General features: G+C 36.8%; 2 protein-coding genes and 1 pseudogene across 3 annotated transcripts; 1 reads left to right on the top strand and 2 right to left on the bottom strand.

Annotated features, from left to right (window-relative positions):
* The first annotated feature begins 243 nt into the window (after positions 1-243).
* On the top strand, positions 244-7,842 carry LOC104218607 (uncharacterized). The gene is made up of 7 exons (XM_009769145.2): positions 244-2,374; positions 3,992-4,082; positions 4,295-4,452; positions 4,576-4,627; positions 4,737-4,819; positions 5,454-5,547; positions 7,109-7,842. The coding sequence occupies exons 1-7, from the start codon at positions 626-628 to the stop codon at positions 7,714-7,716; spliced, it is 2,835 nt and encodes a 944-aa protein (XP_009767447.1). The 5' UTR covers positions 244-625; the 3' UTR covers positions 7,717-7,842.
* A 2,016-nt stretch (positions 7,843-9,858) lies between these two features.
* On the bottom strand, positions 9,859-13,381 carry LOC104218616 (lanC-like protein GCR2; annotated as a pseudogene).
* A 903-nt stretch (positions 13,382-14,284) lies between these two features.
* LOC104218625 (lanC-like protein GCL2) lies at positions 14,285-18,472 on the bottom strand. 2 transcript variants are annotated; one of them, XM_009769163.2, is made up of 6 exons: positions 18,233-18,472; positions 17,797-17,975; positions 16,772-16,889; positions 16,529-16,645; positions 16,131-16,442; positions 14,285-14,769 (listed from the first exon to the last, which is right to left on the bottom strand). In XM_009769163.2, the coding sequence occupies exons 1-6, from the start codon at positions 18,398-18,400 to the stop codon at positions 14,431-14,433; spliced, it is 1,233 nt and encodes a 410-aa protein (XP_009767465.1). In that variant the 5' UTR covers positions 18,401-18,472; the 3' UTR covers positions 14,285-14,430. The 2 variants fall into 2 exon arrangements, with proteins under 2 accessions (XP_009767465.1, XP_009767466.1); XM_009769164.2 differs by having other exon boundaries at positions 16,772-16,883.
* Positions 18,473-18,899: the final 427 nt, after the last annotated feature.

The raw sequence follows: 18,899 nt of genomic DNA, 5'->3' as shown, positions 1-18,899 counted from the left end.
TATACCTCTAAAATTCAATATTTTATCTGTAACTTTTGGACGAAGCCCTTATGGCTATATATATAAGGTTCAAATCTCAACTATAAGGGGTATTTCTTCTTGATAAAGAAAAAAAAAAGCATTTGTCTTGGTAAATATGGATTAATAACGCTAGAAAGAGGATAGAAATCGATTAACAATTAGTCCACCATATATATACTAAAATAAAAAGCCAATAACTGCAGTATCAACGTTCCATTTGTTCCTCAAACAAAGACAGATAACGCCACCTAAACCCAATAAAAATAAAAATAGTTACGGTTGTTTCCGGCATTAGTTTTCTACTCGCTAAATAAGAAAAGCATCTTCCCCAAAACACCCGCACACCGAGTCCTCCCCCCCTAACATTACACAGCTACAACACGACATCATCTCCATTCTTCTTCCTCTTTCCCCAACAATCTTTATCACACTCTGTAGACCCATAATCATCAGATCTGAAGTTCCCAAAGTTTAACCCCCGCATTCCAATGCTGTCTGATCTCTTTCTCAAATACCCACCAGATGTTTGTGTAATTGACTCTTAGAAAAAATACTGTTAATTGTGGGGCATTTTCATATCCCAGATGGGAATGCCTGCAAAACGATGAGCAAAACCAGAGACGAAGAAGAAAACGAGGAGGACCAGAGCTTTCACGACTCACTTGACCGTTTACTCTCTTCTACTAACACGTCTTGCTCTTCCTCTCCTTCTTCTGACAACGAACAAGACGATATTAAAGATCTTAGTTTTAACTTGGGTTCCCCACTAAATTATGGTGTTCCGGACCCACTCCCTGTTCCTCGGTTTCCTATGGGTGTCTCCAACAATTATGATGTTTGGATCTCTGAACCCTCCTCCGTTGAAGAACGCCGTATTCGCCTCCTCAGTCAGATGGGTCTCAGCCGTGACCCTTCTCTCCTCCGCCACAGACCTTCACTCTCCCAGTCTTCAGCTGCCGACTATGGTGCCGCCGGCGACATACCGGAGATTTTCGGCAGATCGGTTTCAGCTAATCATTTAGTTGCTGCCGGCGGTGATGAGGGTATTTCTACTACTAGTATTAATAATAATAATTCCAAAACTAGTAGTATTATTATTAAGAGTACCAATGCTTGTGGGTTCGTTCGATCAAAATCAGACAGTGATCGGAATTCCTCTAATTGTTCTACTTCTTCTTGTTGTCACTCAGTTAATAAAACTACTGAAATTATTTCCATGAATTCTACTGCCTTGTCATCATCAGTACAAGTAAATATGGTCAATGGGGTTGACGGTATAGCTGTACATAATAATAATAGAAACCGTAGTAAAAGTCTGTGTGAGGATCTATTGCGTAATGGTGGAAATGGAACTCCGAAGAAGAAGCCACCCACAGGAAAGATGAGAAGTGATAATGGGAACTGTAATTTGTTGGAAAATAGTGAGGTGGAGGGAGGGTTGGTGGAATTGAAAAATGGAGATCTTGGAATTGAAGAGCAGAATGTGTGCACAATAAAGAATCTTGATAATGGGAAGGAGTTTGTGGTTAAGGAAGTTAAGGAAGACGGGACGTGGAAAAAAGTTAAGGAAGTAGGTACAGGAAGGCAGTTGACAATGGAAGAATTTGAGATGTGTGTTGGGACTTCACCAATTGTTCAAGAACTGATGAGAAGGCAGAATGTAGAGGATGGGAATAAGGATAGTTTGGATTGTAATAATACGAATGAGGATGGTGAGACTGGTGGACCGAAGTCGAAGAAGAGGGGAAGTTGGTTGAAGAGTATCAGAAATGTGGCTGGTGCTATGACAGGTCACAAGGAGCGGCGGAGCAGTGATGAGAGGGATACGGCGTCTGAGAAGGGTGGCAGAAGGTCTAGCTCGGCAACAGATGATAGTCAGGATGCTTCTTTTCATGGGCCTGAAAGAGTACGGGCTCGGCAGTATGGCAAGTCCTGCAAAGAACTTACTGCACTGTATAAAAGCCAAGAGATTCTGGCACATAATGGATCTATTTGGACCATCAAATTTAGTTTGGACGGGAAGTATCTCGCCAGTGCTGGTGAGGACTGTATAATACATGTCTGGCAGGTAACTGAATCAGAGAGGAAGGGTGACCTATTGCTGGATAAGCCGGAAGACGGGAATTTAAATCTCTTGCTTTTGGTGAATGGGTCTCCTGAGCCAACTACATTGTCACCAAATGATGGCCACCTGGAGAAGAAAAGAAGAGGAAGATTGTCTATAAGTCGAAAATCAGGGAGCTTTGACCATGTTTTGGTACCGGAGACTGTTTTTGCGCTTTCAGAAAAGCCTATCTCTTCATTTCAGGGGCATTTGGATGATGTTCTTGACCTCTCATGGTCCAAGTCTCAGGTTAGTTGACACTCTTTATTTTTATTCTTGGGCACATTCTGGACCCTTGACTTCCCTACAAAAGAATTAAGCCTTCTTTACATTCGTTGATGCTAAACAATTCACTAATATGAATATGCCAATGCAAAGTTATCTGTACCTTGTCAAATCTCTGTGGATATTTTACTACCCATCAAATAACAACATATTTTAACAGCAAGTCAGTAGGAGTACATGGCTTGTAATAGATGAGAAGTGGAAGTTGATTGTTTCTATTCAGACACAACAAAGATGATTCTTTCGTCAGATGTCAGATAGTCAGTGTTTATATTTATCAATCAACATCTTCCACTTGCCTTCTCGTTCCCTGATGACAAGTACAATTGATTAAGACTTGCAATTCCATTTGCCACTGGTTGAAGTTGACGGATAACTAATTCAGGGATTGAGTGGTCTGCTGAATAGTAGATTTCTGTCATTGTGGACCTAGTGGTATGCAACAATCCTCACTTTACCGTGAAAGATTTGCTGAAGGTATACGAGGATTGGTTCCTTAGGTGTTCTGACAGTATGATATCATGGAGTTGCTTTATGTGTGAGTGCACAAAATGACGAAATGAATAGTCATTTAATCTTTCTATAAGGTATAGATGGTGGACAGGCGTGACACTATATGTCACTCTATTTATCTGGAGGTATCTGAGCTTTTTAACAAGTACTCCCTCCGTTTCAATTTATGTGAACCTATTTCCTTTTTGGTCCGTGCCAAAAAGAATGACCCCTTTCGTTATTTGGAAACAATTTACTTTTATGCAATGATTTATAGCCACACAAAATATATGTGCCTCATTTTACACCACAAGTTCAAAAGTCTTCTCTCTTTTCTTAAACTCCGTGCCCAGTCAAATGAGTTCACATAAATTGAAACGGAGGGAGTATAAGTTATGCTTCTTAACCGACACATTCAGTTGGAAGGAAAACAAGTACTCCTCTTTTATCATAGTTACTTTGTCTCACCCATGGGTAAAAGGTTAATGCCAAGAGAGTGACAGTGCTCGATTCTATCCCATCATTCAGTATCTTGTGTTAAGCTTTGAGCTTTCCCTAGTTGACTCCAGTTAGCACTTTGTCAATTGTTTCTTCCTTGTTTATGACACAAGTGAATATCTTGTAATTAGAATAAATGGTTGTGGTCTAATGAACAAAAGGTTGATCTGGCTCCTTATCAGAAAGAAAAAAACAACAACAAACAAAAGCATTCAGTTGTGGGTTGTGCTTTTCTTTTTATTACATAAATTAGGTTGCACCTTTTAATGTACTTTGTATAGGGAAATCTGGCAGATTTAGAACGAGACAGCATAATCACTAACTTTGCACCATTTTCTTCCTTGGTTCTGAGAGTATTATCTAGATCGCAGTTTTAGGGTTATAGATGCTGGATGATTCTTTAAAGTAGCATAATTTAATGGTTTTATTTAATGACTCCTGATATTTGTAGTTTCTGGTAAGTGATAACTAGGAACACTTGGAACATATGTTGTTGCTTGTTAAACTTTGTGTTGTTGGAGCCAAATGCCATTGTGTTCCTTGGGTTAATGAGCTAATTATGGTATCTGATACATTCTAATCCTTCCACAGCATTTGCTTTCATCGTCAATGGACAAAACAGTGCGGCTTTGGCATTTGTCTAGCAAGTCTTGTTTGAAGATCTTCTCACATAGTGATTATGGTATGTGTATTCGCTCGAACTCTTATTTTCACCCTTCCGCTCCCCTGGGAGAAGTATTTTCGTGTAATGAATTTGCATAGCAGTGTTTGTTAAGAATATCATAAAGAACAAAAATGATCGAGAAATTACCTTGAATAGATATTATATAGGCTGGAACTTTTTCACTAATTGACTGATTGCAGTGTGCTCTTGATTTGCTTTCTTTGGCACAGTAACCTGCATCCAGTTTAACCCCGTTGATGATAGATACTTTATCAGTGGATCACTAGATGCTAAGGTTCGCATATGGAGCATTCCTGAGAGGCAAGTTGTTGATTGGAATGATCTGCATGAGATGGTCACTGCTGCTTGCTATACACCAGATGGTCAGGTGAGACTGTTAAACATATAGCTTGCCATGGTGTTACGTTGAACCAACTGGAAGATGGCAAAAAACTACTACAATTTGCATCCTTCCAATTTTATTTGCTAACTGTTTTATTATTGTTTGAAGGGTGCATTTGTTGGTTCATACAAGGGGAGTTGTCGTCTTTACAACACATCAGGTTTGACATGTTGTCCCCCTTGTTTCCTTGTTCCCCCTCTTTTATCATCCTCCTTTAGAGAAAAATTAAGCACTCTGCATGCTGACATTTTCGACCTCTCTGTTTCCAGATAATAAATTGCAGCAAAAAACTCAAATCAATCTGCAGAATAAGAAGAAGAAAGCTCACCAGAAGAAAATTACTGGTTTCCAGGTAATTCTTAATTTATTGCTGTTAGGTGCACTGGTTTTTGCCTCACTTGATCTTTAGTGCCTTCTTATTCTCCACATATTGTTGTTCCAAAACTCAAAAGTGTGCTATTCCCTTCTCATGTTAATGTGTGTATAGACGCACATCTTTCAAATAACCTCAATGTAGATTCTTTAAATTCAAGCAGCATAATTTTTTAAAGGTTCTTTCTAGATAGATGAAAAAAAGATAAGTTTTTGTGCGTGATAGTCAAAAGCCAAAAGTAGTGAATTAGGGCAGGACCAAGGTAGTGCCCATAGGCTCCTTGGTCTTTATTGGTTGAAGAGATTGAAAGCTGTCACTCTAAGATGTACATCCACTAGTCCCTTCTTCCCAATTAAGATGTGCTACTTTAACTTCTTAAAGGTACTTTAAGGTAAAATACAACTCTGGCCAAAATGAAGCTAAAGTTGAACCTTCGGAGATTTGAACTACCTATGCTACTCTTTGGATTGTAGGGAAATGGCCTTTTTCTGGCTAACTCCAAATAGCAAGTAGGACTAACATACACAACAGATGGAATAGTTGCTTTTGTCTGGATGAGTTTGCTTTATGACCTTCGCATATTCTTTAGTTGCTGATAGTTTTTAATGAACAGTTTGTGCCTGGGAGTACATCAGAAGTGCTTGTAACATCTGCAGACTCGAGAGTTCGGGTGGTTGATGGTGCTGATCTTGTTCACAAGTTTAAAGGTACATTTAAACTGCTATAATTACTTTATAAATCTGGTCTGTTGCCGATTGAAGTTTATAGTTAGTCCCACTTGACCAATTGTATATGACAGTCTAAAGCCGGAAAATCAGTTCTTTATCATCATACACAATTGTGATTGCACAACTTATAATGGTTTGTAGAGGCTATTGGGACCCCCCCCCCCCACACACACACAAAGTGCCTGCACGTTTCTCTGATGCACACCTAGGTGGCAAAGAATAGAAAACAGTTAAAACAAACTTATCCATATTTGTGTGTCTCTGATTTGCTGTGATGGTTTATAATGTGAAATCGCATATAAAAAAGCAGCCCGGTGCACAGAGCGTCCCGCGTTCACGCAGGGTCGCTGGAAGGGCCGCATTCTAAGGGGCGTGATATAAAACCAGAGTGAAAAGCATGGTGTAGAATGCGAGAAAGAACACTAAATGAGAGTGCAACAGTTTCAATTTCTCATGTTTATCCTAGTCCATAGCTTTTCTGAAAAGATAGCGAGTTATTAAATAAAGTTATGGGAATAAACATGAGAAATTGAAACTCTTGCACTCTTTGCTTTATGTTGAAGATATGGTTTACTAAATAATTAATGGATGTTGTAGAAGGTAAAAATTAATAATGGATGTAAATACTTCAATTCATTGTATTGGGAAGATATACAAGATTTAATAACTAACATATGTAGGACAGTTATGACATGCTACTACAATCTGTTGCCTCATGCTTTTTGTCAGCCATGCTTTGAAGTGAAAAAGAAAGTTGTCATTTTATTGTACTTTACCTGTTTGAAATATTGAACTTGGTTGTGATCTTGTAGATACTGTGAGTACGAATTGTGTCAAATATGAAATTGTGTAGAAAAGATTATTTTTCCTTTAGAACTTATCAAAAAGATAAGTTGGTTTTTAAAATTGCTTGGGACCTACTATTTAAGTATCCTGGGTTTCTTCTGATCGCATCAGTTGGAGCATTTAGTAATAAACACAAGCAACAAATAATGAGGAAATGGTTAGGATATTCTGCATTGAGTAGGACATGACCTACTCTCTCACTTCACTTGGTGGACCTTTGTTTTTCTCGCATAACCTGCCTGCTACTGTTTTTGTTGGATAGGTAGTTAATTACCTCTACTTATGTTGAAATTTACCTATTGGATGTGAAGATGTTTGAAGTCAAATCTAAAGATCTGCTTAGATTTTCCTTAAACAATACTTTATCAAAAATATGAAAAGAAAAGGAAGGAGTTCCTTCTAGTTGGAGAACAAATCTTTGAGATTCAGTGATCTTTTTCTTGTGTCCCTTGTGGTGCATTCTGCTGGTTTCATTGCGTTTGGCCAAAACTTAGTGCCATAGCGCCTTGAGCCATTATTGTGTGTTGCACTCTGATGTTTCGTTAAACTGAGTTAATAAATATTCAGGAACCATATCCATGGTCTTTTAGATATAACGGAATTGTGAGATGTTCGTCATCCTGCACAAATTTTCACTTTTTCAGTTTCAATTTTTTCTGCTATCCTAGTATTGAGTTAGCATCAACTATGACAGGTTTTCGCAACACAAACAGCCAAATCTCAGCTTCTGTGACTGCTGATGGTAGATATGTGGTCTGTGCCAGCGAGGACTCACATGTCTATATCTGGAAACATGAAGGTGATTCTCGGCCAAGCAGGAACAAAGGCGTTACTATTACACAGTCGTATGAACATTTCCATTGTCAAGATGTTTCAATGGCCATTCCTTGGCCTGGCATGTCTGATAATTTGAGATTCCCTTATTCCTCTTCTGGGGAACAGAATGGGCATGCTGATCGTCTTGATGAGGTTTCCACTGCCAACCATCCACCTACACCAATTGAAGAGAATGGCAACGAGTGCTCACCGCTGACATCTGGCTGCAGTAACAGTCCTCTTCATGGAACTTTAAGTGGTGCCATGAACAGCTACTTTTTTGATAGATTTTCAGCGACATGGCCCGAGGAAAAACTCCTGTTAGCTACTAAAAATCGTAGTCCTCGTGTCAGCATAGACGCCAGTGTTGACTTCTCCAACGGTTCAAATCACACCAAGTCTGCCTGGGGTTTGGTCATTGTTACCGCTGGCCGAAGAGGGGAAATCAGGACTTTCCAAAATTTTGGACTACCAGTGCGGATTTAGAGGGCCAAAAAGGAAGTCTCAGAGAGTTGATCATGATTCCACGCTGCTATAGCCAAGTTTGCGAAGTTTGTACAGATATTGGTGAGATTTGTAATGTTAGTGATTTTTCTTTGTTTCTTGTGCTCGTGCCAGTGGATCTGGGACTAAAATAGGACTCTGCCTGACTAGGCATTGTGAAGGGGACAAAATTGGGGGGGGGGGGGGATAGATTATCTGAATATGGGATAATAGAGAAAACAAAAAAAGAAGAAAAAAAGATACACCTTGGTTAGAAACCGATGGTTTTTCTGTAAACGGCAATTGTAGAGTTGAGAATTGTGAAAGTTTATTGAATTGAAACGAAATTCTTTGAGAATTCATTCAACTTCAAGCTGGCTGTGTATACATAAAGTCAGTCGAGCTCGAAGTGAATGGAATACCGTTGTCAGCATTTCTTGTCAATACGTTAGTAAATATAGAGAAATATGTATGCTATTTTGTCTGTATGAATCATTTCTTCGACAGTAAGATTTTGCCTTGCACTCTCCTTTTTCCGTCTCTTTTCTGTCTTTTTGTAGTGTTATCGTACGTATGAAAAGGGTGTTTGCCTTGCTGTCGTTGATACAGAATCGGAACGAAGGCAAAGATATGTTTACCTCACATGTAATTTCTTCAAAATTCATAGATCATCCCTCCTCACTTAAAATCAGCTCATGGCAGAATAATCTTACTAGCCTTATCATTTACGCGTTAAATCAATAATATTTTCATCATTCTACTTCAACAGCGTCACTAAGGGTGTCAATGGTTCGATTTGACCGGTTATTTTATAAAATATATACTTTTTCAATTATTTGTTATGTATAACCAAAATTAGACTTTTCGAAACCGTCTCAATCATGTCGATTTTTCTTCGGTATCGGTACTGTTTGGTTAATTTTCGATATTTTTTTAAAGTCAAGTAAAAGTAAAATGCAATAACATACATACTTTTATAGGACTTAACAAAACTCTCTAGACATTTTACTATTCAAAGGGTGATGAATTAGGAAAACATGAAAGATGACTAGAGTTAGATCTATCAACTATTTTACAGCAGCGTAAAAGAAACTGAGCAAAGACGAGTGAAAAGATATTAATCAAGCAAGACTCAAGAATAAAGTCGATGGAAGATTAAATATTCAAAAAAATAATTTAAATCATAAGAAAGGAAACATATTCAATACATTATAGTTTGTTACTTATAATCGCTAGAATACCTTATGTTTTGCTAGTGAATATGCTGAAAATAATTTAGTTTCAATAGGAGCAGCATAATACGTTTGGGAATTAGGATTTTGAGTTTTAATTACTTGTTAACTTATAACAGTTTTCATAATTCCAAGACCCAAGGAAAAATTTAATACTTTATTATTTTTTAACTTAATATACAAATATATTTTTCATATATAAATTTATTAGGTACGGTTCGATATTTTTTCAGTTTATTATTATAAAATTAAAATTTTACCTTAATTATCTGTATGGTTATAAATTTATATAAAACTTACGATTTTATTAAAAGAAACCGAAAAATATGGTACGATTGGTTTTTAAATATCGCTTAACACCCCTAAGCATCACTTCAATCCATCAAGAAATTCAGGACTGTTCCTTTCACAAAAATCCCAAAGTACGATTCGAATGTTTTACAAACGCCGCTGTAAAACTGAGGACTCGTTAGCTTGGCTTAAAACTTGAAACACACCTCAAGGCCCACGCAAACATGAAAAAGTGGACCAAGAACTTGAATCGAAATTCCAGGTGTTCTGGACGATTCATTTAGTTCTCTTTCGCACTTTCATTAAACAAGACAGTTTACAGCACCAGCAAATTTGAATCGTTAAATTAAAAGAACGATTCAGTATATATATGTTCGATGATTTAGCCTAATCCATCTAGGCCAGGATTCACGATTCATAATCATTACGATACTTTTCAACTCCAGAAAAGAGTTAAATCCAAGGCATAAAACTTGGTAGTACAGCAAATTGGAATATATATTATATTCCAGAAAGAAAAATATATACTATATTATATTTTACACCAGTTTTGTTTCGTTCTAACACACTAGCAGAAACACAAAAAACATCCACACATACAGAGTCATATCTTGTTCGTTGGAAGTCCTAAAGTTGATAGCCAGGGAACTTAGACTCGGATGGTTCAACAAGATCCAGAAATAGATAAGCCATTCCTCCAATGCCTTCATACAAGGAGAAGGGATGATAAACGTATGAGCTCTGTCATGGAGAAAGCAAGCAAATGCTTTTGCCTTGTACAAGTACTCCTCTTTACCTGTTAGCCTGTATGGTGAAAGAAAGACATAGGCATTGCCACTTATTCCATGACACAACCCAATTCGTTTAAGTAAACCTCGCCTCCACACTACTTCCCCTGCTTCTATAGCTGCTTTCTCAAACTCCTCACCACCAAAAACCTGAAAACAATATTGTTGTTGAAGACTCAACTGTACCCACTATAACATTTCAGTCATGCTCACTAAACTATATAACAATAAACATGGCAAAGTTATTTTTTTAGCTAAATTTAACCTGTTATTATAATAAAGTCACAAACTATCCTTTGCCACGTTAGAGTAAATGATTCAGAAAATACAAATTGCAAAAAAGTCATATTTCTAACTCAAAAGATAAAGATAGGTAACGTTATCTTTTTATGTATATATGCTACTATATATTTATTCCCTTTGACTTCTTCGTGTATTTAGTTCTTTACATACTGAAATAAGACAGGACCATGTTAATAATTGCAGCTATGTGGCAAAACTTGTTTTTTTTTTCCTAATACACTTACCTTAGCTGCTTTTGCAAGGGTAAGAGCAACACCAGGAGCACCATGACACCAATGGACAAGAGCATCTGATTCATCTCCTTCACTTGTACGATAATTTCCACTTTCGAACCGATTCTTTATCATGTAACGCAGTGTACCTTTCACGTCTTCAATCTCATCTGGTTTGAGTTCCATGTCCAGTAGAACGTGCATAACTCCAGCTAAACCATGAGCAGTTCCCCAGTACCTTTTCCCGTTCGACTCGTACATTAAGGGCGATTTCAGATTTTCTAACTTGGACAGTCTTCTACCTGACTTGATGAGTTCATTCACAACTGCTCTCTGTGAACAAAAATTTAGCAGACCAAGTTTAGGCATGCACTATTGTTAATTAAGGTATGGAGGAGTTCATTAAATTCTTTCTTACCATATGGGAGAGGGATATGGTGCCTTTACCAAGATGTTTATTTAAGAAAGAACATGCCCATAAGTACCCTGCTCTCCCATAGAACAAGTCATTTGGAAGCTCTATTGGAAGTTTAATCTGGAAACAATCAAAATGGCAAATTAGTTAGGAAAAAAGACGAGCAGAGTACTATTTTTTTACTCCGAGAATAGATATATGTGAAAGAGCACTAAAATGTCAACAAACAATATTACTATACATTATTAAACCCACAATATTGGGTACCCTTGTCATATATCTAATTCCGTCCAAATATGTTTGCAAGTGAGATAATTGTATTTTCAATATAATTGCATCTCTTTTCGGGGACTAGTTTTTATTCCATTCTCAATTCTCAACTTATGCAAGACTGTCTTGTTTCTATAATGGACCAATTCGTTAACATACTGCGGACCCATTTTCTATTAACATAATAACACCGAGCCCTTACTGTAGCCCACTTATACCGAATCAGTTGCTCTATTTTTGGTACCAACAATTAAGAATTGTTTTTAATACTGTATGATACTCTGATCTTACGCTTTGCAGAGATGTAAGACACCATTTCCCAGTACCATGACAAAAATATCGAATTTAAATCGTAACTGAATCTCATTATCAAACTTGAAAGGAGCAAGGAGGAGGAGAGACTGGAATACCTCCTTGAATTTGGTGACAAAATCAGCATGTAAGTGATCATCACCACTAAGATTTGCAGCAACAGCACCAGCGTGACCCGTTACAAATGTAGGTGCTCTGCGTACACCAATAACAATTCTAACTTCTTTTTTCTCTCCAAAATTCTAAACAAATTAATATAATCATGACAAAAGACATACTATTATTAGTTTTGAATAATGTTTGTGTGATCCAAAGATAATTCAGTTTCTTGCTAACGTATTATGAATTAAGCAGTAAGAACTTGAAAAATAAATTGCGACTCAAGTTCCAATTTTAACAAAATAAGAAAGCACAAAATGCAAGCTAGCTTAAGTAAATGAAATAAGGGCTTGTTTAGAGAAGGGTAATTTCTTTTTTCCTTTTAGTTGGGGCAACTTAAAGAAAACTAGGGCATAATAAAAGAGAAAAATCTAAATATGTGACATTGGAATTACATTTTAGTTTCAGTCATGTTACCTTGTAATCTTAGTGGCCGTTTGGACATAAGAATTGTAAAATTCCCAAAAAGGAAGAAAGTTTTTTTTTCAAGTGTTTGGACATGAATATAATTTTGGGTTGTTTTTGAAGTTTTGTGAGTGAAAATTTTAAAACACAGGCTTTTGGAGTTTTTCAAATTTTCGAAAATTTCCAAAATGCATATTTGAAATTTTAAGAACAAACGCTGATTTCGAAAAAAAATTAAAAAAAATTAGAAAAAAGGAAAAAATTTCTTATGTCCAAACGGGCTCTTAGTCGTCTTATATCCCGTTTGGCCAAGCTGCAAAAATAAGCTTATTTTGAGAAGTGTCTTTTTTCAAAAGTGCTTTTCTCAAAAGTACTTTCGGTGAGAAGCAGTTTGTGTTTGGCTAATTAGTTTGAAAAACACTTTTGAGCAGCAATTAGTGTTTGGCCAAGCTTTAAAAAACTACTTCTAAGTGTATTTTTCTCAAAAGTGCTTTCGGAGAGAAGCTACTTTTTTCTGCTTCTCCAATACTGCTTCTGCTTTTCCTCAAAAGCACTTTTTTTTCCTTCCAGAAGCTTGGCCAAACACCTCAAATTGAGGCCAAAAGTACTTTGACAAAAAAAAAAAAGCACTTTTGGCCAAAAATAATCTTGGCCAAAGAGGCTATGAGTCTCTTAGTCGTCCGAAATTTATATGTCAGCAAGAAAAATAAAAAATTCTAAATAATTTTTAGAGAAGCTTTTTCTCCGTTTGTCATAGTTCTATTTTATTTTTAATTTTAATATATTGTACTGAAATAACTTAACATAAAGTGACATAAATAGCTAGTGAGAAATTATATAATCGACATCTAACTTGCTTCGGAATATACCTCACAAGCCTGAATTATTTCAGAGCAAAGAGATAGATCATCCTTGTTCCCTGTAACTTGGTATGATTTAAATAGTAGATAGGCAGTCCCTAGTGTACCAGTGTAGAGTGTGTAATCATATACACGTCTTCCTTCAGCTGCCCATGTCTCCCTCACAACCTATATATAGGACGCAAATTAACACATAAAAATTAAATAATTCAGTTGGAAAAACCCCATAATAAATACAAGAAGAAAAAATAAATATAAATACTTCATCTTTGAGGTTAAGAGAATCTTCTTTGAGTCTTTTGGAAATAGTGTCATAAGGAAGAGAAAGAAGGTTGGAGAGTGAGTCTTTTGCATTTTCAGGAGGAGCCATTTCTTGAATTGAATTTTCAGGCATTTCGTTAGGGTAGTAACGCTCTCCCATCTTTCTGCTTTGTGTTTTTTATGTCTACTATTGTTTCTGTTCGGTGACACTAAAGAAATGTTGCGTAAACTAGTTGAACAGAAAAATCTTTAGAACTATGTGGAGGATGAGATCACTATTTTTCTGGGATGCTCGTAGAAGCTACTAGGATAAGTACAACAAGTAACAAAGAAACGTATCGGTACTTGCATTTCTACTTACTAAAACATTGCATATATATGACTTGGCACTTCCCTGGACAACTTTTAACCATGCAGAAAGAGAAGGATAAAACATGTTGCGGTAAGTCTGATCCAACTGTATTTGCCACTACCGTGGAGCAATTTTTCATCATAAGATAAAAAAATTGTTGGGGGTAAGCCTGATCAAACTATCAAGAAAACAAAGTACGTGAATTAAAATGGTACTATTCAAATTTGAGAAGATACAATTTGTGACACTCTATTGAACTGTGCACAATCCTAATGTCACATTAAAGGAATACCTTTGGAGTGGACTAAACTTTTTGTATCCACCGATTTTACGAGGTCTCTGAATTAAAATGAAGATTTCTACTGCAACGTATTTCTATTTTTACTTCATAGGTGTGACTAATTAAGAGTAAAGAATAAATTACTGAAGCTAATAATGTTGAAAGGATAAATAAAAACAAAAGAGGAAAAGAAAAGCCAAGAAGACGATAGTAAAATCGCTAGATAAAAATGATTGAAAAATTAAAGAGTTAATTAAGTAGTCAAATGATATACATCCACAATAGGCCTTTGCAAATACTTGGAAGAGGGAAATTTATAGGATATAGCATTACTACTTTGCCCATGACAAGTTCATATTTGGGACAAAACTAGTGTATTTAATATTTACTTGAGGAAATAAATAGGTTAGGGAAGCTACCTAGATTAGAGGTGCAGAAAGCCAACTTTAATTTATTCATGTGCCCGCCCTTCCAAACAGAACCCCCATCATTTCCAGTACAAACACAAAGCTAATACATCCACATTAGGTAAAATATTTACATGGCTGATTCTACAGCATGTTCTGTATGTACAAAACTAGAGTTCATATGCAGGGAACCTCGTTTCCATTGGTTCTATCATGTCGAGAAAGAGATAAGCCATTCCTCCAATTCCTTCAAACAGTGAGTACGGGCGATCACCTCCATGCATAACTCCCTCTGATATAAGTGTTTGAGCTCTAGCATGCAGAAAGCATGCAAATGCCCTCGCCTTGTACAGGTACTCCACTTTACCTGTCAAACGATATAGTGAAAGAAATACATAGGAATTCCCACTAACACCATGACAAATTCCAACCCGTTTTAGTAGGCCCCGATTCCAAACCACCTCAGCCGCTTCTGCAGCTGCCTGCAGAAACTCGTCACTACTGAAAACCTGAAACATTATAACAGATGAGCAGATTATTCAGATAGTTTGGTGAAGGGAATTGAAGGATCAAAGTGAAACAAGCACAAGGATGAGACAGTGACTTGCACTATCCTAAGCAAAGTCCAACTTTCAGCTACAGCATAATATAATTGGATCTTCCTGTTAACTTTTTAATGAAAAGGAGAATATTGTGATATAGGCTTGTCATAACAATCAAAAGCCCCTCATTTTTTTTTTTTTTAAAGATTAAGACGTCTGAATCTGAATACACATCTGAATATCAAGATATTTATTAAGATTAAGACGTCTGAATCTGAATACACATCTGAACATCAAGATATTTATTAAGATTAAGACATCTGAATCTGAATACACATCTGAATATTAAGATGTGTATTAAGATCTGAATACTAAATGATTAAGACTGTTTGATTTTTAACATCTGAATGTATAAAATTTATCTTTACTTGAAAATTAATAAACATAAAATCAAATGAAATACTAATTAATCTAATATTCTATCAATAAAATATATAATTTTTTTAAAAATATGGTAATTGTTGGTGGTGATGGCTAATGGTGCTGCTTGTGAATGCCGACTAGAGGCGGTGGTTGGTGGTAAGTTTGGTTGATGGTTGTGGTTCAGGATAGTAGCTAGTGGTGATTAGTAGTGGTGGCGATTATGATTGAGGATGGCGGTGGTGAGTGGTGATAGTTAATAATGGTGGGTGGCGGTGGTAGTTGTAATTGAGGAAGGTGGTGGTGGGTGGTGGTAGTTAATAATAGTGTGTAGTGCTGGTTATGATTGTTGATGGTGATGGGGTAGTTAATTGTGGTAGTTGAGGTGGATGAGTGTTGTTTGTGGATGAGAATGATAGTGGTGGTACGGATGGTGGGTGGTGGTAGTCGATTATGCTGGCGGCTATGATTGAGGATGATAGTGGTAGTTGAGTATGGTGGTGATGGTGGCATGGTGGTAATTGATAATGATAGGCGCTGACGACAATTAATAATGAATATGGATGATAGCATCTTAATGAAATTAAGTCTCTGTTATAGATCTTAATCATACAGACTTATTCATACACTCAATGATTAAGATTTGATGAATAATTAAGATTCAGACTTTAAAAACAAACGCATTTAATGTCTGAGATCTGAATGATTAAGATTTCAAACCTCCATTAAGTGCAAACAAATGAGGCCTAATATGTGCAACCTCAAATATCAGAAAATCACTCCAGGCTCACGGTGGGATTTCCTCTCATGTGTTAAAAAGGAGTTAATAGGACCATTAAATTACCATCAAGAGTACTCTGTTACTGCAATTACTAGAAAAAGTATCACCAATTAGTAGTATTCCATACCTCAGCTGCTTTGATTAGAGTAAGGGCAACACCTGGAGCACCATGGCACCAATGCACAAGTCGGTCAGATTCACTTCCATCACTTGAGGGGTAATTTCCACTGGGAAAACGATTTCGGATCATGTAACGCAGTGTGGCCTTCACATCCTCGGCCTCGTCTGCTTTCAGTTCCATGTCCATAAGTACATGCATTATCCCAGCCAGCCCATGAGCAGCACCCCAGTATTTTTTTTCATGCCATTCATACATTAGAGGACATCTTCCTTTCCCCATTTTTCGTCCGGATTTTATTACCTCAACAACAACTGCTTGCTGCATAAAAATTTGCAACCAAATTAAGAGACCATTATAATGAGGTATAAGACGCAAAAGGTGATTAAATTTGTGAAACTTCTTACAATTTGGGTTGGAGATATTGTATCTCTACCAATATTCTTGTTCAAGAATGAACATGCCCACAAGAAACCAGCTCTCCCATACAACAACTCATTTGGAAGATCTTTAGGAAGCTCAATCTGCATTTATAGGTAGATAATGAGGAGACAATATACATCACAGAAAAACCACTATGTGGAACAATGAAAAGGACATAATGATGGAAACTGAGGACCAGCGTAGCTAAGGCAGGAGTATATATCCACCTCTTTGAATTTTGTTAGATAGTGGTCGCACAATTGTTCATCTCCACTGTGTTTGGCAACAACTGCACCAAGAGCATAAACACCAGCCTGTCCACATATGAAGGTCACACGCCTGCAGCTTCACAAATTAGAGTTCAACTTATCCTCGTGTATTCCTTAAAAACTTGCTATGTTGGAGATCATGAAACAGAGACTTCTGTTAATGTTTGGTTGAAACATTTGACTAGTGCTGACTTAAGATTTCTTTTTACCCAAATATCAGAACGACCAAAGAGGAAAGAGAAAACGCAGAACACCAACAAGTAGGCCAAATCATAACCAAAAAAATTAAATGCACAAAGAGAGATGCTAGATCCTTTTTAATCATTAAATAGGAGGACTAGTGACTCACAAACAAATTTGCGCTGTAAAACTTGTGACACCAAAAGCTCTACCCTCCAATCCCAATTAATCTACAAGAGATCCTACCAATTGTTAGACACTAATGTACTTGATGGTCTTCCCTATCCCATACAATATTAACCATTTATTACATAACTATAGACGGCAATAATTGAGACAAGATATTTAGACTCACTAAAAAATAGTAGGAATTTTAACTTAAAATTAAAAGTAAGGATTTTAGGAGAAAGAACAGAATAAACAAACAGATAATGGACCTTCTACACATATCCATTTCCTCCTCCTCTATTCAGCTTCTTCGCCTTTAATTTCCTTCCTATTTTGGCCAATCCGCGTAAGAACTTTATGTATGCGGCTTGATGATCATTTAGAAGATTTCCAGTCATACACTAACTATTTAAACCTCAATATGTCTACTTGTCTATCAATTGACTTATTGTGAGAGTACTAGATATCATTTAAATGAGTTATTTACAATAAAGATGATTTTTCAGGCAGGCTAATTAAAACCACAAGATATGTTCTCATTTTTCTTTAGACAAGACAAAAGAAATTTAAGCTCAAAATTTTTTTGTTTCCCCCTGCAAATTGCGCGGGGAGAGAGATGGGGGAAGAGGGGTTACCCAGAACCATGGGAAGCAGAGTCGCAAGCCTTGATAATATGAGAACAGAGAGCAAGATCATTGTTGTCACGAGTAACTTGGTAAGCTTTAAATAGCAAAAAAGCAGTTCCCAAAGCTCCGGTATAAAGTGTATAGTCACTCACACGTCCCCCTTTACATACCCATGTTTCCTTCACAATCTGAAACATACCACAACAAAATTAATAAACAAAAGGAATTTACACAAACATCTTGTAGGCACTCGATACTTGGGTCGAAAATAACACTCCCGGCGTTGCAATTCATGTGAACTTTTTGCTTTTTAGTTGATTTAAAAAAAAATGATCCTTTCTAAGTTTAAAACTACACAAGTTTCAAAATTCTTTTATTTTTTCCTTAAAATTCATGTCAAGTCAAATAAATTCGCATAAACTGAAAGGGAGGAATTACTTCGTACCGTTTCTTTGAGGTCCTGAGCAGCACTTTTGAGCTTCTGACAAACGGTTCTATAGGGCAAATGAAGAAGCTTCGACAGTGGATCTTTTGCTCCTTCGGGAAATGATTGTTGGACTGTAGTTTCATCGACGAAGACAAGCATGGTGTTTGGGAAGTAACGGTCAGCCATCTCTTTGATAGCTCTGTCTTTTGCGTAGCAGATTCCCGTGTATAAAATAGTTACTCACTCCGTTCCGTGAGTCTAAAAAGACTTTAAAATTATGAAATTTGTAATTTTAAATATTTTATAGTATTTTTTGCAGACACATAGTACTGATTGACGAGTGGCGCGTGATGGTGTTAACAATATGTTAGAGGTTTGGAGGCAGACTTTAGACTAAAGATTTCAGGTTGAACAAGACAAACAGAATACTTGAAGTGCAATCCATGAGGCTGACGTGAAAGTGAAGCTTCAACACAAGTCACTCCTAGGAGAGGAAGTTTCAAGTATCTGGAGTCTACAATCCAAAGTAACGGGAGATTGACAAAGATGTCACACATCATATTGAAACGGGATAGACAAAATGCAGGCTCGGGTCTGGGGTCTTAAGTGATAAGAATATACCATCGAGTTTTAATGGTAAGTTTTGCATAGTGGTGGTTAGATCAATTATATTGTATGAGGCGGA

Source organism: Nicotiana sylvestris, chromosome 7 (assembly GCF_000393655.2).
Source record: "Nicotiana sylvestris chromosome 7, ASM39365v2, whole genome shotgun sequence".
Lineage (NCBI taxonomy): Eukaryota > Viridiplantae > Streptophyta > Magnoliopsida > Solanales > Solanaceae > Nicotiana > Nicotiana sylvestris.
Note: the sequence above shows the minus strand (reverse complement) of the source record. Positions and strands in the feature narration are given on the sequence as shown.